This window comes from Spodoptera frugiperda, chromosome 9 (genome assembly GCF_023101765.2).
Source record: "Spodoptera frugiperda isolate SF20-4 chromosome 9, AGI-APGP_CSIRO_Sfru_2.0, whole genome shotgun sequence".
NCBI classification, from domain to species: Eukaryota; Metazoa; Arthropoda; class Insecta; order Lepidoptera; family Noctuidae; genus Spodoptera; species Spodoptera frugiperda.
This window is the reverse complement of record NC_064220.1, coordinates 4,786,196-4,809,254: the sequence shown is the minus strand read 5'-3', so window position 1 is coordinate 4,809,254 and position 23,059 is coordinate 4,786,196. Positions and strand designations below refer to the sequence as shown.

The following is a 23,059-nucleotide window of genomic DNA, read 5'->3' as shown; positions in this document are numbered from 1 at the left end:
CAAATGTTTTATAGGTATTATGACTTGTTCTTTACCTAATTTGATAACTCACCTGCGTAAATATTGTAGAAGGATGTTAGGATAGGTATCTTTATTCCGAGTCTTCTTCTAAGTCTTTTTACCCTTATAATAAGTTACCGCTGGTTCGAAGGGATATGTGTTATTTGTCCACTTTCCCCACATCACTAACTTTCCTTCGTATCTATAACCACTGAGTTCACAGAGTCCATTTACCTCCTCAAGCTATCCGACTCGTCATTATCATCCACTGGAGGCACACATTGGAGCCACTTAAAAGCTGCGTAACGCGGACGCTCGCGTGGTCCCTACAACATACAATAGTGCACCTTGGGGGTGCCTGTCGCTGTTTCATTTCAGTTCACATATAGCATTATGAACGGTCTTGCTGGCTACATAGCTAAATAGTATTATACAAATATTAAGTTTTCCATCGATAAGACAACGCAAACAATGCAAACTGTTAAAATAAAATTAGCGACATTTAATAAATATACTTTTTGCGGACGTCCGCTTAACGCAGTTTCAGCACTAACAGCCAGGCTTCCTAGTTTCTATAGGACCTTAACCGTGTCATCAGAGCCTATATCCAATGAAGATCTTATTCGTTGGTTGCTATACTGCGGAAGGATGGTCGGTTACCTCCATCAACTTTGAAGAATAAGACGCAAGGAAGAGGTAAGTTCTTACCTATTTTATACTGTATACAGTAAATCCATCAAGTTCATTGGGAATTCTGTCAGGCGGTGCGGAGCTAGCGCTAAATTACACACTGTTACGAGTCACTCACCTTTGCAGTAAACGTTAACGTTTATCAATTCATTAATACACGCACGTGATCCTGATTTCACAATACTCAAGAATTCCGAAGAAATTCATCGGATTTTATAGAAGAAATTTGTGTTATTTATTGATGTGTGTGATATTAAACTATGAAACAAACTGTACAATCCGTAAAAATAGGCAAAATTGCTTAGAAGAAAAAAGGATTGCTAATGGTAAGCAGGTAAATAGTCCTGGACCTGGAGATACATAAAATCTTACGTTACCTACATATTAAGGTGCAAGATATTTTTTTTAACGTTGCCCCACACTAGGAATTTCTCCTGTGTCGTGTCGTGGGTGCGTTTACAAACATACAAGTTCAAAAACACATGACACCCAGACCCGAATGCGGGAATCGACCCCATGCGGGAATCGAACTCGCCACACGTTACTTGGTAGCCGGTTGCCCAGCCACCGCGCCAACCGTGCAGTCAAATAGTGTTTTGAGTGCTAAGATTAATTACGGAAAAGGAAGTGAAGTATTAATCGAAAGTGAGTTCACACCCACTATTCACAGTTGAGTTGGCGCGCGAAAACATAAACGTCACATAATGGGTTCATTCAATAGAACGCAACATGGACGATGTAAAACAAAGATTACTGTAAAAAGTCCACGTCAATCACACAAAGTTATTGTAGCAAAAGACAGCATAATTCGTATTTAACCATATGTATTAACTTGCTGCTTGAAATCGTAGATAACCACCTACACATAGATGGGCTAGATGCTTACTACATAGATATCTGAGGGTTAAAATAAACAAGAAAACTACACTGCCCCTTGTCTAGATACCTATTTTTAAAATTTGAAGTAGTTACTATCAGCTCTTAAGGGCTAGGTACATAACGTTTTTATCATCAAATGACCTCCTTTCGTCCGCCCTGGGTGAGGCGAGAGGGAGTTTTAGACTCACTAACTAAAAACCACCCAGTTCTAAGTTCCACGCATAACCAGTTAACTTATGGCGAAACGGCGCGAATAGAATTGAAACGATGAATAGATACAAGAATGGAGTGAATAGATGTTAGAACATTTTCCCAACATTTATTCACCCCTCTTCTGTATCTATTCACCCCGTTTTACTGTATTGCTTTTCTACAACCATGAACCTACTTCCTAAATACAGTAAAGTTGTTTGAGACCTTATTCTGTCGACTGCACAGTGGAAGCAGTATCACTTCCTGATACTTGTTGTATTTTTAATCAATACAACAGCATAAATATTGCGTGTTGGCGCTTCGGAAACAGTAAAATGGAACATTAACTGCTGTATTTTTTAACAACTAACAACAATACTTATGTAAATATTTTATAGCGTGTTTTATTTCGTGACAAGACATATTTATCACTTGATGGCCCTGTCAGGTCTGACCGAAGCTACTGCTCTATTCGTGCGTAGCGTCAGTCTGGCGGTTTATTTCCAGGACAATTCTATAATTCCGGCTTGTTTGTTTATCGTAATTTATGTACAAATATGATAACAAAATTAACATATTGATTTCTGTGTAGATATGGGTACCTGGGTGGATTGCAAACAGAGTTTTTAGTGTGTGGTTTAGTGATGCTTTAGTTCGTTAGTTAGGTACATCAATAATTTACTGTGTCATATACTGTGACTTCGCTATAGAGCAGGAGTTGGAACAGGGTGGTTTATGGGCTCCCACACAAAACTGTTTCGCAGTTTTGTTTGGGAGCCCTATAGTCAGATAGTCAGTAAGAAATAAGAATCAGTGATAATTTTCTATCTTCCCAAATAGGCTTGTCTCTTTCTTCACAATTTTTTCAATAAATAGATACAAAAAAAGAGTATTAAAACATTTTATTTTAAATTACAATATTACTATTTACTTAATAAAATTGTAAGAGTAACAAAAAAGAGTACCTATAGTAATATCTCACAATAATTAAATTAGTATTGCAGCTCACTTTTAACTTAACTTTTCGATTTCATAAATGTATTTTTAGATTATGTAGAAACATATTAGGAATATCCGCGCTGTTTTTGTGTCAGTAAAATTTGAAGTTGTTTTGTTACTTCTTAGAAAACAAAGGCATAAAACACAAGTAGCGCTTCAGTGACTTCCACTGCATTTTAAAAAAATACATAATTATCTTTTTATAATTTAACATAACATTAGGTTCTTAATCTTATTTCTTATTGCAAACCTGTTGAATATAAATTCGTAATTTACTTGACTTTCACAAACTGCCATTCCAGTTCATAAACACCAACTGAAGTTTGGTTTTTCTCATCATAGTCTACCCATTCTTTTTCTGTCAGGTCCACATCTTCAAATGTTTTTCCTAGAACATAAATATTTACATAATACAATACAATATAATAACATGAAGGAAAATATAGGTTAGGCTTAAACAGCACCTACATAAATGTGTTTGTAAGTTCATAATAGGTATTATAATCACATTTTTATTTTCTGGTGGTACATCTTTTCCCTAAATATAGTTCTAGTATCTTTCATTTTTATCAAGATTATATTTTTTAATGACCAGTAATTGCTAAGCACCCAGATTAAAATTAAAAAAAACCCTAATAGCAAGTAACATTTATTCTCCATAGGTACCTTATTTTCATTGACTGGTAGAGAATGCACTACAATTTAATTGTATTGTGTACATTAAAGATTAAATAAATAACATGTAAGTCTTACCGTCATCTTCAGCCACTGCCACCCATCCAGACTTGGGTTGGAAGTCCACTGGCTCTACCCGCGGCAGTCAAATATAACTATAGTTTTAAACTTGCCCTCATCTTGGTTTGTTAGCTGACCTGAATGAGAACAGAAGTAAATTAGTAAGAAACTATTTTAACTACACATAAAACTATAGTCTACAATTTAAGCGGCAGCACGTAAAATTGCATTTTTAATTATATTATTTAAAAAAAAAAAACATGTACCAAATAAACATGTACAAGGAAAAAGTAAACATGTACCAAGTACATAAGGTTATATACCTATTTAGGATTTTTCTAGAACTTACCATTGCTGCCTTCAATAACATCCATGCTATTCTCTCTGGAGCATAGTTTGCACTTTATTAACAGGTTAGTTTCTGATCTGTTATGCTTCTGCGGTATCTTCTCGGCTTCCGTAAGGTCATGGAACTTCTCGGTCACTTCGCCGCAACTTCCACACTTCAGTTTTAAGAACCATTGATAGTACGGATGATTCGTATATAGTTTTTCGATGCATTCTAAAGTCGCTTTGATCTGCAGAGCTATTTTAACCATATTTTCGATGTATTTTTGTCAGAAAAGAGAATAACAAACAGCAATCGAATGGAATAGAATTTACTTCTATATGTCCACAGTATATGTCAACAGTTAATGTCAAAAGTCAACAACACAGCAAAACGTTGTCTAATATGTCAGTGTCAGAATTTAGAACACGAGCCTTTTTGCACATAATGTCCAAATCCAGAAGAGATGGGCACTAATTTTTTTTGTATAAGCTGGTAAACGAGCTTTCTTATCACCTGATGGTAAACAATCGCCGTCGCCTGTAGACAGCCGAAGCACCAGAGGCGTTACAAGTGCGTTATCGGTGTTTTGGGGGTTAGGAATTGAGGGTTGGGGTAATTGAGCCTGTTTTACGTCGCTTTTCTGTGAGACCGTGGTATCACTACAGCTGAGCCAGCAAATTCGTGTCGAAGCTTGGCTTTTAGGAAATAAAACTGTAATTTTGTAATGATGATTTATTTTTTACATATGAATATTATGAATAAATAAATACGGTACGGTAGACATAGGCTATGAACTAGCACAGGAAATTGTTAAAGTCCATCATATTTGGATAATACTTATACCGAAATACATACAGTTATTTAACTATCTCAATCATTCAATACAAAATAGTGCACTTTCGAGTACTAATCAGTCCCTCCCATAAAACAATTCTATAGCAATAGAAAATACATCTTTTGATCCAATCAATACATTCCAACATCAAGTATCTTCACCCCTCATAAAGTCCACAAACATGTAAAAAGAAATAATTTCGAAGCAAACCACTATAAGCTCATTAGAACTATTATAGCAATATAATTTTTTTATGTAGGTATGGGTTTTTATTTAGTTCTTTATAAGATAGTTTTCTTTCATATAACTGCCGCTCTATAAAGTAAATAAAGTTATAATAGTTAGCTAGGCTAGGAGATGAATAGTATTTTTTCTTGTGTATGATGTTTAGCCGCGCGACATGGGTACAATTCTGATGTTGTTGCCTTGTGTGTCCGTGTGGAGTGTGAGACCCATCTCCTGCAAAACCTCGTTGTCTACCGGAGCTTGGAGCGTCACCTTCGAAATTACCTCCTGGAAAATATATAAAGAGTTAGAATACAACATGGAGGGATATTATTCTTGATTTCTTTTCATTATGCGCCTTACGTCCCCATTTTCCTCATCCCGGAATCCCCAATTCCCAAATTGTTGACCCCCAAAATGCCAGCAACGCATTAATAGGCATCAGCCCTATTGGGCCCCATCTGTGAGCTGATGGCTTTTTGAGGCGCGCGCGGAACGCATTAGGTATGTACTTATAATCCGATATACAACAACACAATTAAAAAAAAGTATACAGAACCTGATTTTCCGGGCAGTTCTCGCACAGGTTCCGAACGGCGAAGATAACCCACTGCATGATTACTGTTTTATTTATAAGGAACATTCTCAATTAACAGGTGTAGTATAATATTAATATCGAAGTTACTTTATAATCATTCAGTGCGCTTTACAGTTGCGCAGTTTGGTCTGAGTCTTGTTCCAACCGAAGGAGAAAGTAACTGTTAAAACGTTATAAAAGGATACAAGGATTGCGAGCGTCGATGTTACAGCAATCTAGAAGAACTGGTATCACTTCTAGCTCACGGATCTGCAAAGAGAACATTTTGTGTGAGTGTGAAAGTCAGTCCGATTTTTTCAATAGTTTTTCAATTTTATTACAAACTTATAAGGTCGACCTGCTTCGATTAATGAAATTGAACTCACCAATTTCTTATTCTCCTGATTCTTCCAACAAAGATTGGCCAGGGTCCGTACTAGAGCTGCTTTGAAACCAAACGCCACATGACGTTCAACAGTTTCCACACACGTGATTGCTTTCTTCGGAGTAGTCATGTCGATTGCACCTAACCTGTAATTTTCGACAAAGTTTATAGTAGATTTTAAATTTGTCTGGCTCGAAAACACATTTATAAGGGACTAGCAAACCCGGCGAACTCCGTTTCGCCACCAATGATTTTCCCTGTTTTCCTAAATTTTCTTTGCTATAAACCTCACGGAGCCCGAGACGTTTCCAACGAATGCAAAACCAATATGTGTATAAACCGTGGAAATCGGTTCGTGCGTTCTGGAGTTATAGCGTCAGGAAGGAAAATCCGACTTATTTTTATATTATAGATAACAAAAAGAAAATATGAGAGCTAAAACAGAATAACATGATCATACCTAGTTTTCGCGCCCTCAGGGGAGTCAATCTTCACTGATGGCACTTTATTGCTGGGAGCATCGTCAGATATCTTCACTTCTTTTACTGGTTCATTCTTCTTCTCCGCATTAGCCGTGTCACCGCGAGTTTTCTCAGAAGAAATACCAAGAATTTTCTGCAGCTGCTCACTAAGATCGAAATCCGTCGACAGATTCTGACTCTTCTTTACTTCTTTCGGAGTGTCCGGTGACTGTTTCTGCGAGTCCGACTCTGGTAAAGTCTCTGCTAAGGGCGGGGATATTTCGCTCGGGGATGCTTTCACTTCGCTTTTCAATTCGTCTTTTGAAATGTGGATTTCCGTTGGAGGATCGTTTGGCGAACTATCTTGAGATTCGGTTCTGCTTGTAGGCTGAAAACTGTCAAATCTAGGGCACTGTAAGGCTGCTGGTATCATTTCTGCTATGGTGTTCATACTACCGTTAGGTGACGCCGCGTCTATGATTAAAGGAGGTTCGTTATCGTCACCGATGTCGATTTTATGTTCTAAACTAATTCTTCTTGTAGGCAAAGATATACGATCATCGCCTTTTGGAACCGAACTACTTCTCTTGTAGGCAACTTTTGAGAGATCTGCATCAATTTTTATATTAGAGTTGGAGTTGCTCCTCCCATTTTTCGTTTCAGGAAATCCGTCTGTGAATTTCAATGATTGGATGTTATCTACGGCGTCAAACTTCTCCATGTACGAAGGGGTCTCGTTACATTCGAAATATTGCTCGCTGCTCTCCGACTCAGTGCATTCCGATGTCGTTTCGTTGCACGATAACATGTTGTCGGCTGAATCGTTTTTAGTTAGGGGATCTGGAAATTTTGGCAACAGATTAAGAAACAATGGATTGGTTATTGCATTATGTATTTTCATGACGAGGTTCAATAATTGGTTTTTGCATAAGAGCACATAGGTACACAATATAGTAGGTTTATTATATTGCCAAATTTACATTAAGACCTTTTTGGGGAGAACTTTACTTTACCTAGATACTATTTGGTATCTATACCTTAACCATATACCAAAGGGCGATTAATTAACGAGTGGCAGTTTTTACATTCTACGATATTGGTACCTAATGACTTAGCATTCCAACATATCACTACTCCGTGTGCGTAACGCCAACATCGATTAGTTTCAATAAAAATAATTTATTAAAGGCGGTGTTTGTGGAGCCATGATTTGCAATTACACGGTAAGTTGGTTGCCCAGTATTATCATTAGAACCGTGAAGCAATATAATTTAAATGTTTATTTCACACATTTATCGAATACATAATACAATTAAATCACAGTTGTAATTTTTTTATTAATTTAGGCAATACAATTTACGAAAGGAAAGTATACAACTATATATAATATTTTTTATGATCTCTGGAATTGATTCCTTTGTGACTGAACTGAGGAGATCTGCTAAAAGTTATTGTTCTGGACTATTTTATTTTACAAATATAATTGAGTCAATTTAAAATTAATTTCTAGCATAGTTTAGGGAGTTTGAAAACTTCTTATTATTTCGATTTTAAGCCTAGACAAAAAAAAGAGATGCTTGACGCTAATGTCTGTACATGCCATAGAACCCCTCCAGAACCTATGTTCAGCTAGGCTATTCTCTAATTCTCAATTCGAAAGATGACCTCGGTCGCGGTCCGCCGTTTCATTGCTTGTTAAAATAATTTCGACAAATGACAGACGAGATTGTGATCGAGCTTACCTCAAAAGGTTCGAATTGACAGTTACAGCGTAGTTGGACAGAAAATTAGTATTTTAAGATAAGAATATAAGATTTTATATAGCTACTTACTTTCACAAGGACTAGAGAGTTGTGCATTAGTTGAATATTCATTTTCATCATCAACAAAAGTCCTGCCTGTGGCTTCATACAACTTATTCAGTGAAGAAAAGAAATTACTGCTCTCTTTACCGAGTTTATGAATTGCTCGAAGTAAAACTGAAAAATAAATTGAAATTATTACTCAAAAACATGCCTTTTATTCTGGCAGTTGCCAGTATGTCTATTCCGTCCATATGATCAACAGAATGTCCAGATATTTTTTTGTCTTGGTCAGTGAATTTATCGAAGAAGGTGTATAATACATCATGCTACAATCAATAGGAGCCAAGCAGAATAGGTGCATGTGCGTGGAAATATTACTATAAAATTTTAATAGTACAAAATATATTATATTTATAACTTTGTATTGTATGACAAATAAAATTCAAACTTACATGCACAATTAATAAATAAAGAACTGTCTGACTGCAAACAGTCCATATAAGTGTCCATACTGGATGCCGTGGCTATGATCTCCAACAAAAACACCACTTCCTGAGGCTCTATGGAGTTCACATACTTATCAACCGTCTTCAATATACAATCCGATTTACTCTTGAACTCATGTGCCATGAACTTTACAAAGTTCACAGATACATTAATGTCCTGAGATTCTGTTGACATTAATATGTTATATGCCAGATTCAACACCAACATCCTACATTCAGGCTCTAACTTTGAATATAACTTCTCTATGTATGTATTCTCAACACCGATCAAATATTCTATAATTAAATGTGGGTACTCAGTGTTGCCATTACTATACATATAAGCTAGTGAATTCAACAACATCACATCATCTGGCAACACATTTGGTTGGCCTAATAATATATTATAAACAATCATGGCAGCTGCGGTGGCAATTTTATCATTAGATCCCACTAAACTGTTCATGATATTGGCATCAAATTTATTCCAAATCATTATTTGGTTAAATGGATTGTTCACAACTAAGTTTCCTAAAGTTTGCATGAGTACTGTCATGCATGATTCAAACTTTTTTTGGAGTTCTTCATTGACAAAATCAACACTTGGATGTTGATATTCTGTGGCTAATATGAGCATAGAGTCTAGTATAGAGAGTTCTTTAGAGATGTAAGTTTGCATCTTAGTTCCTGCTGCAGCACAGGAGCGGACCAAGCGGAGACACTGCTCTGCAACTGCTAGAGTACTTCTATTGTAGGAAGCTTGTTCAACATCCAGTCGCATTATGTGAAGAACCTCTGCTATGAGTCGTAATGTATATTCCGATGCCTTTTTCCTGTAATTTTAAATTTATAACATCTTATGATTTTTCTTACTCACAATACATATAAAATCGAAAGTTCATGACAGGTTTTACTGGAAGATTTAAGCACCGGTTAGTTAGTATTCTTAGGTAGTGTTAAATAACAGGAACTAGCACGTTCCTGTAGTGCGGTTATGTTTTTGGTGTTACTATAGGATATTTAGGATAGTTCAAAGTATTGATTGCCGGAGAGATGGAGAGGATTACAAAACAATATTGTTGTTTTAATTATATAAATAACAGTAGAATATTTGATTACTTACGGTCGTAATCGTCCAGTCTCGGCGTCTCTGGAAAGTTGTGCCTCAGCACGTAACATTTCCTCCACGGCATCCCATTCTCCAGTTTCCAATTGAAAATTAATTAATTTAGCATCCAGCAATATCTCTTCTGCAAACCAAACGCTTTTATCGCGAGACATTTTCAAGAAATTCAATAAATTTAAACAAATTAGTACGCAAAAAAGTATGACATATTTTGACAGACTGACTGAATGTCATGCATGAGGTTGATAGATTGTACAATGACATTGATTGCTGCGTTTGGAAATATAAAAAATGATTTAATTTGTATCTCATGTGAAACTAAGTTAGTCGAACTTCTTTTTCTATTACATACTTTGATAAGTTATTAAATAAAAATTGATAACTTTAACTACCAACATCAAAGATTTGTCCTGCTTGCAAAGAGTATAATAAATATAGTGCCTAAGTCTATAATCTTTAATATCACGATCACGATTATCACGGTGCAGTCATTTGTATTAGTACGATACGATCCTTGCTTAACCCTAAAATACTAGAAATCATATAAAATAGATAAACACTTTTATTATAATTATAATTTCAAAAATATTTTAAAAAACGGCATCAGCCTCCTCGAGAGTAGAATTTATAAGATTTACATGACCACCCTGAGAGGTGATAGTCGCTTGCTCCCGCCCCCGCTTCACCGTCCGGTCGAACGAAGAAACGGCGAGAATGGCATTTGTGCGTGAAATTGTATCAGTTTTTATGTGAACAACTGCATATTTCTCACAGGAGCAGCTTCACCTTCCGACCTTTAGTTCCCTGGTGTAATTATTCCTTCGGAGTGTTGTATTATGTGCAGTTTTAGAGAGTTTTGTGTCAAAGAATTTTAGTGTGACTGGTTCGGGGTGGTATCCCGTGGATTTTGTTTCATTGTGCTTAGCAATAATGGTCAGACTTCCCGCTAACATCGTTGGAATTTAAAACATTCGGTGAGTCATCAAAATTTTGAGTTTTAACGTAAGATGTAATCAGGTGAGGCCAGTAAAATCTGCATGTCCGTCTAAAAATACTCAGTAAACTAGCATTGTAGTTAAGTTCTATTCGGTGTCGTGTTTGTCAGGCTATTTATAATGAAATATATTTGTTTTCCCAACACTTCCGTGTATTCCATGGAATGCAAAACATAAATTTCGAAATAGTTACTTTTCTATTTTTACTAAACCGCCACTTAGCAACATGCTTTCGTAATGAAATCCGTGACCAAAAGATAGCTAAAGTCTTTAACTTTTTGGGTAAATATATCAAGCATCTGATTTGGTTCCTATTTGAGCATAACTCATATATCTTGTTTTGTAGATGCATGTTTATAAAACAATATAATTCGATATTTCCTGACACATTATCATTACAAACCAAACAGGCATTTGCAGTAATCAAATGACTGGTTTCATGTTATTATAAACAAAAGTATTCTATGTATGAAGTTTATTCAAAGTTCTTATCAAATTGTTATCACTTTATCTCTTACTTTCAAGATATAAGTAAGTAGATAGGCACAATGCATAAATAATTAAAGTTTACACAAAAAGTAATTGATATGAACTTACACAATAATTATTATTTTTAACAAAAGTTTAAGAGAACTGGCAGATTTTTTTTTTTTAAATCATTTACTTATCAAAAAGTTTTAATACCAATATAAAAGTTTAGTAAACTTGCATAGAGTGCCTAATCTATAATTTGAGTGAGTAATATATTACTCAGCAGCCAGTAGCTTCTAGAAAATATTGTAATGTTATGTTGCATTAATGATAAATGATAATAAAAAATATAAACAATGTAATAAGAAGTCAAAGACATGAAAAAACCTTTTAGCAGTAAATCCATTTACTACAAACTAAATTATATCCGTGATGGTGATAATACAAAGTAATGAATGAAGGAATGTCATTAGATGGGCTTCATTTCAGCTGGTGTTGAATGCCAACAGCAATTACATGTATATTTTAACAAAAAGAATAGCAATGTATGAACTTGAAAATTCAATTCAAATGCATTGTTTTCACACAATGATAACAGGGTATGGGAGATAATTATTATGGATGATTTTGGGTGAGAGCCCTCTTCTCCTGACACACAGTCCCTGGCCACATTTACAATTTGATGCACTTTTGTTATTTTTTTAATTTTTTAGTACATTTAGATGAGTTTACTCATTGTTTATATTTAGGTAGCACTTTTACCTTTAAACATAATTATGAGTAGTATGTATATTTATTGAGGAAATGATTCTATTGTTTTGGATTGGTTTTCTATTTATTATTTAATTATTAATTTTAAAACCACAGTGTTGATTGATTCCTGTATCTTTATTACATATTATGTTATATAATTAAAACTTTGTTAGTTTCAACACACTTACCTCCAGACATACTGGTTCCAATTGAAAAATCTTTTTGTCCAGGAAAGTCCATTTGTGTAAAAGGTTACAAAATATAAAAAACCATGGTACACCTAATAGGAATCTCTAAACATCTAGATAATTACGTAGTTACTACGAAAATGTGGCTGCGTCTAATAATGTAGCCAAGGACTGTTTAGACACAGATGTGTGTGTAAGCTAGTGCCAAAACAATAAAGTGATTGAAATAAAAGGCTTGTTTGTTCTTCATTAAATTTCCAACTTTTCCTTAATTTCATTGATATTTTGTATTACTAAGCTTGTTTTAATGTTCTTTTGTAACTTGTGAAAAGCCAGTATTCTTGTTGTCTTAAGAATTAGGTACCACTTCCTATGTAAGCATAACAATGAATGTTTGTTTCCATGTTTGAATGGCATATCCAACCTACCTATTAGGTATTTGCAAGGCATTGAGTATTAGTAACAGCTACTTTCTTACTTTTTTTGGATGTTTAACTATAAAATACTTTATTATAGTAATTTTATTATAACTTTCGTAAGACATACTAAATTAAAGTCAAAGTCAAAGTCAAAGTCAAAATTATTTATTTCAATTAGACCAGGAAGGCACTTTTGAACGTCAAAGCAAATATAATAATATTAATAACGTCAGTCTGTCGGTCAGTCCTCTAGTGAAGCTATTTGCTCGTTCCAAAGCGTAGATTCCTATGGAGAAGAACGAGCAAGAAACTCCATAGGTTACTCTTTTCCAATCAGATTCACAATACAATTCATGGTTACATTGTTTCGATTGCTTCAACTATGTGAGAACAATGTAAAACTAATATTTAGTCAAAGTGATAGAAAAAAAAATAACCCTGAGGACAACAATCTTAATGCAGTCTGGAGCTGACCAGTCCCAGTTGACAGCGCCCGTTCACGAACATGACACGTACACCAGCACCGCCCAACTCAACCATGTTGCAGGGAATCGAGCGATCCAATGCCCGTGCCACCGCCAATGAGACCTTTGAGTGAGCATGACAACTCCAAGCTGACACAAGTGCATTCTACTAGTCTAATACAGTTTTAGCTAATTACAGGGCTCTCACATTTACAATGATTGTATCTAATTTAACAGAACAAATTGAAATAACATGGTTTTATTATTACATTATTGGAATTACTTTATTTTTTCGTTACCCTGTGGAGCTGGACCAGCCTGCCTCCAAGCATTTTTATCCTCTATATAATCATTCAATTTGTAGTATGCTAATCTACACATCGTTTTTTTAATACATAATTTAAATTGTCTTTCATTTAGGTGTTTTATTTCTTCTGGTTAATTTAATTATGGATGTTAACTTACTCTCATAGTTGTTTGACAAGGAACTTGACTAGTTTCTATAGTGTTAGGTTACAAACTTTGTGTCTAATAAAAGTATCATAAATTACTCCTTTGTGCATCAGCTACTTACCAATAAAGTCCCGTCAAAATCAGTCCAGTCGTTTCAGAGATTAGCCAGAACAAACTGACACAAAAAATCTAAAAAATATTATTTTGGTGCATGTATACATCCATGTAGTAAAAGTAAAAAAGTCACAATATGTATTGTCAGTCACTCGTGATGCTTATAAGAATTAATTTTGTTGATCAGAATAGCAATTAGTTAGTAGACTTTCAATTTATTTAAAATGTTTGAGATTGTGGTAATTATTAAATTCTTAATTTTAAGAACTGATTAGCTGTTAACCACTTGACTGCTGGTATATAAGACACTATAGAAAATACATTGTGTCTTGTGTGAATCTGTGTTCATTGTGTCTTGTTTGGATACAACGGGTTAATACATAATTATGCCGGCTATTGCAATTCTGTTATTACATGTTAATGTAAAACTTTCAGATTTCCTATTAAAACCACCATGCCTGGTTTTGGGTTATTTTTGGATGACTAACAGAAATTACACTGAATTTGGACTGTAAATGGCATAATTACATAAGGTTTAATTCTAATTTTACTTAATTCTATATAAGCCATGGTTCTGTACATAATAGTCACTCTAGTGACCACAAAATTTTCATTACCAATGTACCTAACTATGTATGTACTGAAAATTTGTTGGTAACAATTGCAGACCATTAAAATTAAACTAGCATTAATATAGCAGATATAGTCATCTTCGATGATGAACATGCTATATATTATTATTTTAAGTTTAGGTATAATTGTATGAACACCCAGTTGCAAGTTGCATTAGAATCCCATTTGCAGGGACCTGTATGGAGAGACCTTATTGCCCACCAGTCCAGGGATCTTAGTAGTTACGAGGCAGGCTCAAATCAACCACCCAATCAGAGCGAACACAACGCACTCTCGTTTAGATTTCATTCAACGTAAAGCAAACTCGTACCTAAGCCCGTTGACTAATCAGTCACAGTTTTCCAAAACCAAAAAGGATCCAATAAAGCTTTAACCGATTTTAATTAAAAAAATGAACTAGTACAGTACCCAGTGATAAATATTGCATATTGGCGTTTGGCAAGAGACAGTCCAAATCGCCGCGTATAATTTTCATGATTATGAGCTGATAAAATTAGTCAAACATTCTCCACGAATCGGAAAAATATTGTAAAATAAAAATTAAAATATTGCAAAAAGAAAAAGTTTTGTGCAAGTCTCTCAAAACTCGATGTGCAGTATTTATTGCTGTAGGTAGTAATAGTTACCGTAATTTGATGAATAATAACAGTGTTTATATTTTGTTTTCAGTGCCCAACCGGCATGGATGAGGGTTTACTCAACGACCTTCTCGAGTGCTCCGTTTGTTTGGAGCGACTCGACACTTCTTCCCGTGTCCTGCCATGCCAGCATACCTTCTGTCTCAAGTGTTTGAAGGTCAGTACTATACTTACTTCTTATATCATTTAACATTTACTTACGGAGAAGGAAAATACCGTCTCCTCGCCTCGCCGAAGGCGAGAGAAGTCATTGAATGATTTTACCCATCAAAAAAAAAACAAAACTAAATACGTATTAGTCAAATATTCGTTCACGATAAACTATCAAAAGTAACCTGTCAAGTCTTATTTTAAAATTAAATATAAGTGTATAATATGTATCGGACTTTCTGGCGCCAATATTCTGATTCTAGAAACTTTATCATGTAAACAAAAACGCATTTATTGTTTTCTTACCCTGATAACGACATTCTCAATTCGGTAGACTGGAAAACACCAGAACATGTGGCATAATCACACCAACTATCTGTATTTTGTCTTCAATTTTTTAATACTACACCACACAAGTTTCTTACGGGAGATCTTTATTAGGACCCTGGTAGAAGAGATTTAGAATCCCTTCTATACTCAAACCTCACAATTTCTAGTTTAGGCAAAATTCTTGGTTAGTTCTTTCCATAATTGCGTCATAAAAAACTTCGTATAACGTTTTTATAACAAAGTCATATGTTCGGGAGCACGTCCCGAATTGGAGCGACGTAATATAAACATTCCCGGTGTACGTGCATGTAGTCTGTTTAAAAAATCCGGTGAAGACTAGTTGTCGGTGACCTTCACATGGCTATCCGTAAAGCTTATAATATAACCACGCTAAATATATCATCATAATGAAAATATATTGATACTTGGGAAGAGGATTAGTCAGACAATGAACAGACTCTGATATTACGTTATTAGAAATTATTGTATTAAAAACGTCATAAAGTGTTAAGCCGTGGTCAAAAGCGCTAGTGCTGCAAAATTATCCCGAATTAAGACAGTTACATCTACTACCAATTTTGAAACTTATAATTGCTTTATTTCCTACGAGAATGCTACAAATGTATATACGATTGTACATGGTACTATTACACAGAGACTTCTAGTAGCTATTAAAGTATTATTTTACATCAATAAAGCAAACATAATTCTTCGTTATACATCAGTTGGCTATATTACCGTACGCCGTATGTATACGTGCTCCCCTGTCCCGTACCACGCTTCCTGTGGGACCCTGTCACAGTAAATAAGCAGTAGTTAGCTTGCCCTATCTAAACAGTCGAGTCTTTGAGTCATGCTTGAATCATTCATTCCGTATGACGGTCCCGTCTCTATTTAATTGGTCGGTTCATGTCATAATATTTTTGTTGCACTTACATTACTGTGCAATTTCGTCAGCGAGAACTAACTTGTTTTTGGTTCATGTAATTTTTTCTGTTGTCTTACAAAAAATTAGAGGAAAACATGTTTTATTTAGTTTACGTAGTCGTACAGACTATTTTTTAGATAATATGTTATATATGATTGACAATCTAACATTTTCTAAATAAATTCATTATTTTATAGTACTGAATCAACTATTCACATAACGCTTGCTACCAGCAGTTGATAGTAAGTTAGTTATTTGTTCCCCACTCTGACTGTTAATCTGAGATTAGTGTTTGTAAACACAACCACGTTGGAGTCATATTCAATACAGATAATAATTATTATGAGACACTTCCAACTTGTGAGTAAAAAGTTTCCAAACAATAGACTAGAGTCAACTATTATATTTTTTACTTTTATTTATGTTATAGTGCATTCATACTGAGTATAGCCCAACAGTAACTTATCTCACACGGTTCTTGTTATGTAATCAATAGGATGTATAGGCATGTAGATGTACGTTTATAACAAGACTGGCTGTCTAGAAAGTAGTTACCAGTTTTCGGTTTCGCACACACAGCATTCCAATTTTAAATCAATGTTTTCGGCCATAATTATTTTATTGGATTGATGTTCCCGCGCTTTATGATGCTAATTTTTTTTTTGCTATTGTCATTTGTTTGAAAAGTACCTAACCAAGAAAAAGATTTAAATGAAAATCAATACTGTGATCTTTAAAGTTTTATTAAAATAGACAGTCTGAGGTCACGTTCGTTGGTTTTGCTATAAATAGTTTGCTAGCTATTTGAAATGCGAAATGTCTTGAACCCTTTAGCACCCTCCAGGCTAAAAGTGCATGCTTGCATTCAAACGTTTACCACAAGCAACTAAGGACGGGTTTGACTCATGACCTTTCGATCGCCATTCTCCAGCCAACGCCTTAGTAATGGCAAAATTGTTCTACTGTAATATTGAATGGGAAGCTTTTGAAGGCTTTTGAATTGTTCTGGAGTAGTTTTCTGTACTGCTAGGCCGATGCAGGTGTAAAATACTACTAAAAAATATCACGTAAAGTGTTAATACTAACAGTTCCTAAACTATGTATAGTATGTATGTAGTAACTATTATTATGACTCCATTGACACGACATGACATCAGTAAATCTGGTCACTATAACCAGTCGTTCATACAACGTTAAAGTCCCGTTATTACGTAGAAGTCTCATCCATTTTAATAATATTAGTCACAGAATTCATGGAAAATGATCAAAGAATTAATAATTTGATGAAGAAGCATCCAATAACAGACGAGGCTTATTAGAGGAGTTTGTATGACAAGATTAAATGAGACGACCCGCCACAATTGAGTATGGCGTCTGGAAATAGGTTTTATATTGTTCTATGTGTTTTGTCTTACTGGCTGGATTTTTTAATTCATTTAAAAAAGTCTGACTTTGCACTTCTATTATAGAACGCACTAATGGGTCATTGCATTATCGGTGATTTTTACAAGGATGAGAATTTTTATGGTATAAGCCGGTATACGAGCAGATGGATCACCTGATGGTAAGCAATCGCCGCTGGTCATAGACAGAAGCGTTACAAGACTTACAAGTGCGTTGTCAGCCTTTTGGGGGTTAGATTTAAAGGTTGTTGTTGAATCGGGGATTGGGTAATTGGGCCTCCGGTAACCTCACTCATACAACGAAACACAACGCAAGCGTTGTTTCACGTTGGTTTTCTTTGAGGCCGTGGTATCACTTCGGTCGAACCGGCCTATTCGTGCCGAAGCATGGCTCTCCCACACTTAAATGTACGTATTTATTCATTTCATGGATAAGTCTAGTGTCTGTCTGTCGTTTCGGAAACGCTTTATAATAAACTGCAGAGATTAATCCTTGTTGTATCAATAATGTACTATGTCAAATTCAAATCAGGAGAGATTGATGAACCCATTAAATTATTACGATATTACGTCTAATCTTAGCAGTTTTATTCAAATAAAGACGTTTAGTAGATTTTATCCTGTTTGATTTTGATGAAGGACTATTGAAGTGCATGATTATCTAGGTCTTTACGTAGATTAGTCGTCTAAAAAGATTTTAATCGAATTGCAATGTTGACCGAACTGGCTTTATAATAATGATTCATGTAATTTTTCCCGGTCAGCTGTAGACTTGATTAGCCTATTGCCGATTTTAGAAATAGTTTCAAGGCGGTTTATTGCCTAATAATAAAGCGGTTGCATTTGTTAAGCTTGCCAAACCGAGCTATGGGCAGCGTCCCAATGCATTTGTGTCTACTAAGGTCAAAATATTAGATGAGATAAAAAATCTTTTAACACCTGTGTAGTGAATAGAAATATTAGAATTTTTAGGTAGTTATGTATTTTTTCTTATAAAAATATCGTATAACAATAAAAAACCGCACTACTACGTTATCTAGTCATTACTCAAAACGGTTCTTGTGCAATTCTATTCAAACAGAGAACCTACGCTTCGTGGAAAATAAAATGTCGTTGTATTGGAAATCCAGCCCGTAGCAGTCGCCGTTTGAAACCTATTTACAGAAATCCTCTGCATATTTAACAGTTCAGACTTGGTCGCTTTTATTTTAAACTCAACCGTTTATCGTTCTTTCCGTGTGTTCGAACAACTTTCTCCACTTGATTCTGTAATCTCGCTGCTTATGATGTCATTACTTGGTAGCGATAAACGTTAAATCATACAATATTGAATGTTATCATTTTGGCCCATTTTTTTTTCAAACGTCCTACACTTGTCTGTGTGTTTTGTATCCGGTGTCACTGTGTAAATGTCTGCTCAATTCGCTTTTATGTTATATTTCGTATCTTTCTGTAAATCCTCGATTTATTTGTGTAGCTATTGTATATTGTATATGTCTATATCAATTGCTTCATTGATTGACTTAGCGTTCATTAAAGTTTTTGTAACGAAGAGAAAAATTAGAACGATCATCCTACTTTTGACTGACAAAATCGAACGCCCCTGTGTCCAAATTGCAAATGTAAAAGTGCACTTATCCAGTCGAAGAAACCTTACCCTGCTATACTAGTGACCCCAATACATCGATACCTTTTAGTTGTGTTGAAGACCTATTACAGCTATCAGTATCAGTGACAAAGTTCATTAATCACACAAAACAGCGTCTTTTCACTTAAAACTTAAGATTCTAATTTGATTACCGTTTATAAATAAGTCGGAATCAAACAAAGTTTGTTAAACAATTTTGACCTATTAAATGCAAAATCAATATTTGTAAAAGTAACGAAACTATGAATAGTTCAGTGGCAACATGTCTAGAAATGGTATTGATCAGTAATCGTCCCACTTACGGATGTGGCAGTGGGTTGTTCGGCCACGTATTACAGGCGGCCCCGTAGTATAAATAGATGGTTGCCCCGTTTCTGGCGTGTATTAATGTCTAGGGCTCTTAATTGTTTATTTATATTTACAAAAAGAACTGTACTTATTTGTGGATACTCATGCTTGAGGGGTGATGGAGACGAGATTGAACTGTAATTTACTTACTTTCTGTAACTGTTTGAAGATTTCAGTTTCGTGTCGTCTAACAAGCCATGTTCTTCAAGTCATTTCAGTTTGCGTGCTTCTAAACGAAATAAAAGGGAAAATAGTGTAATGAATGTAATATAATTTATTACTTTGAAATGTCAGTTTTTATAAAGCGAATCAAAGCGTAATTCAGAGGCTAAAAAGGGGCTGTTTTGTGAAATAATATGTAGTATAGTATACTGTTTAGCCGAAGATTCAGCCAAAAAGTACTTTATATGTTAACCTTATTGGTGTGTGTATAGAAGGAAAACAATAGTCTAACTAATTGAATCGTACCTAGTCAAATATCAGACGCAATTAATAAAATTTACTTTCTCGTTTTTAATCTTATCTCACGTAAACCGCATAAAATATATATCTACTATAATTTAAGTGCTTAATGATAGGTATATATGAGTGCGATAAGTACATTTTAATTGATACCAAGAACAACTATACATATCATACAAAAACAAATGCTAAGAATTTGGAAAATTCAATGTATCTTTGGCTGTCTAAATTTAATTACGACATCATTCTTGCGATCGATTAATGTTGTTGGTTTAATCAATTCGTACAAAACCTTGCTACTATAAAAACGTTTAATTTGTATACAAATCTATCGTTTCTTACAACAGTTTTTTTTTACCGAAAACCGGATAAACGTATACAGTAATTAACTATATGGTGTATCAAACCCATTTGTTTTGCTAGAATGAGACTCGACGAAAATCCCAATGATATAGCAACCTTTTTTTTAAGAACTCACATTATGTAGTCTGTGCCAAAGAGGTCATAATGTTTGGCAAATGGAAGCATTTACGGAACATAGATACACTACAATTGGCTTTTGGTTCCAAGATCTTCAACTGGAGGGCAGTTTAATTATAGTCAGCCAACAGGCAATTGGATTAAATGGACGGTCTCTACCTACTCTATATAGATAACATGAGTACTGTCATATCAAATGTCCTGAATTTGCAATGACAGTGTGGATGAGGTTTCGTATGCTTTATTACGTATATTTGAATAAAGTCCTGGCTACTTCAATTCGTGTGTAGATTGTAAAAGACGTAGCAATGCGGTAAGTCATCTCTATTTATTGAGATTATGGCCACCTTTCACGCCCAGCATCACTTTAGGAGTGGTTTAATACCCTGTAATAGGCTGCCTCTACTCTTTTCTGTATGTTATTATTTTAAGTTTGATATATATGGTTATGCGAAAAGCGACCAACACGCGGGCGGAGCCACGGGCAACAGCTAGTATTATAGTATATTTCTTGGTAAATATACAATTTCTAAAGTATTTTAAAGCAATCAGTTGACCGGTAGGTCTTTTAAAGTTCTGCTAATGTACTGCATCATCAATTTCCTTACCTGCCACTCGATAAACATACGTACCGACAAGGTGAATAAAAACGAAAAAGAAACTAAGAAAGCATTTATGTAAAAGGTTTCCTTTTTTTTTGTAGTTAGTAAGCGATATTCAAATATAAAACACTAACTATTACCTACCTAAGTACTATATGTCTTAAATCCATGGTCATCAGCCATAGCTCCCGGATATCGTAGTCGCAACGCATGCAAAAACTATTTTGAACATAAGTTTATTATAAACTATCATGTATGTACGAAGACTAATGTGTTTGTACAGGAAGCAATTATTTTATCTTTCTATTTACCGCTCCATGGATATAATGCACAAGTTTTAGTACATCCTTGATACATTCTACCTTGACTTACTAAACTGCCTATAATTGAATGATTAGATAAAATCGACGGCTATATTTCTATACTAGCTTCTGCCTGCGGCTTTGCCAGCGTTCATGTGGGATAAAAAGTACCCTATGTGAAATTCCAGACCATAATCTATCTCCGTTTCAAATTTCCTCCTGATCCATTCAGCCGTTTTGCCGTGATTAAGTAACAAACATACACAACTCATAAACATTCGCATTTATAATATTGATAAGATTGCCTTTGCATTGTGTGCCTGCCTTTGTTTAGATTGAAATACTTATCGGAAATGACAGACTTTATGTAGAAACCTTAACTTTAAATCGTACTAATATAAATAACTAGTTATACAAAAATGTAATTTACATCACGTACCTATGTAAATACAAATATCTTTAATGTGTCTGTCTATAGTGAACACACCTATTAAGTATAATTGAAAGCACCGAGAGTCTATTTCTACCTTGAATCATTAGCCTAGTAACCAATACCAAACATAGATTATTTCACCTCTGACCACCTAATTAGATCAACAGTAAACAATCAACAAATAACACATGAAGTCATAATAACAGAAACAATGTCGTAAGTCGTAAGGACTGTTACCGACACAAGTTACCTAAAGATCTTCTCAACTGTAGACTGATACTGAGTGCCTTTTTTCTCTCGCCTTAAAAACCACCTCGTTCCTACATCTACTTTTCACGCCGGAGCCCCGGTAAACCCGTCAGATAGTCCGCAGCTCCAGATATACCGGATAGCAGTATCAGCGAAACTCGCATTAGCGAGTTTGAGTTCGGGATTAACATGTTTATGACTATAGCCTCTTTGATTGGCCTGCTCAAATTAACCAACCAATCAGAGGGATTAAAAATGACGACGTTTCGATCGCGTTAAAAAAAACTCGCACTACGCCGTCTTTATCTGTCCCAACTATACTATATGTATACCATTACCAAAACACGAAGATTATTATCAAAACGCACCGCGATTCATAATATAAACAGACAGACGTCTTTGAGATAAGATTTCAGTTCACATGAATGTAGAGGTATGAGCTAATTTCAGTCCATTTGTATCTTTAGCGTAGGTTTTTAATGGGTCGTAAGTACTCGTAACTGTGGAAAATATATCTTTCTGCTGGTACTGGCATTACATTGGTGCATTCCTATTAAACTTACACTGTTCTTGACCGTTTTGGCAGCAACTACCTACGTTAATTAAGGGACACACGATTCAGTCGCAAACACGAGCACATTAGCTAATTGTTTTGGTGACTCAACAAGCTTCTGCGAACAACTTTATGGTATTATTTTTCGTGGGAGTGGGTTATCCATTTTGATAATACATTACAATAGATTTTTTAATGTTATCTGGGTAACTAGAGTGCTATAACTTCTCTAGTTCGTGTATTATTAGTTTGGCAAGAGATTAATTTAATTTTAATGCGTTAGTGTCTGTTAACTATCTGCCTTTTACCTTACTTGGC

The 23,059-nt window shown here is 34.9% G+C and overlaps 3 protein-coding genes across 6 annotated transcripts in view; 1 reads left to right on the top strand and 2 right to left on the bottom strand.

Moving 5' to 3' along the window:
• Positions 1-2,648: 2,648 nt before the first annotated feature.
• Positions 2,649-4,178, bottom strand: LOC118281963 (UPF0587 protein GA18326). The gene is given in 4 exon segments (XM_035602816.2): positions 2,649-3,148; positions 3,514-3,570; positions 3,573-3,632; positions 3,845-4,178. Coding segments are annotated over 4 exon segments (483 nt in total). The 5' UTR covers positions 4,095-4,178; the 3' UTR covers positions 2,649-3,032.
• A 365-nt stretch (positions 4,179-4,543) lies between these two features.
• Positions 4,544-12,285, bottom strand: LOC118281960 (ataxin-10). Its single transcript, XM_035602813.2, has 9 exons — positions 12,133-12,285; positions 9,723-9,849; positions 8,567-9,432; positions 8,142-8,288; positions 6,309-7,149; positions 5,850-5,994; positions 5,670-5,733; positions 5,446-5,507; positions 4,544-5,174 (listed from the first exon to the last, which is right to left on the bottom strand). The coding sequence occupies exons 1-9, from the start codon at positions 12,182-12,184 to the stop codon at positions 5,049-5,051; spliced, it is 2,430 nt and encodes an 809-aa protein (XP_035458706.2). The 5' UTR covers positions 12,185-12,285; the 3' UTR covers positions 4,544-5,048.
• The window catches only part of LOC118281958 (E3 ubiquitin-protein ligase SH3RF3), a 34,894-nt gene continuing 22,194 nt past the window's right edge, over positions 10,360-23,059 (top strand). For 2 of the 4 annotated variants that reach the window (XM_050696070.1, XM_050696069.1), the window contains exons 1-2: positions 10,360-10,699; positions 14,885-15,010. In XM_050696070.1, the coding sequence (XP_050552027.1) occupies positions 14,897-15,010 (114 nt within the window). In that variant the 5' untranslated portion in view covers positions 10,360-10,699; positions 14,885-14,896. The remainder of the gene's footprint in view (positions 10,700-14,884; positions 15,011-23,059) is intronic. The other 2 variants (XM_035602809.2, XM_035602808.2) reach the window with 1 other exon arrangement.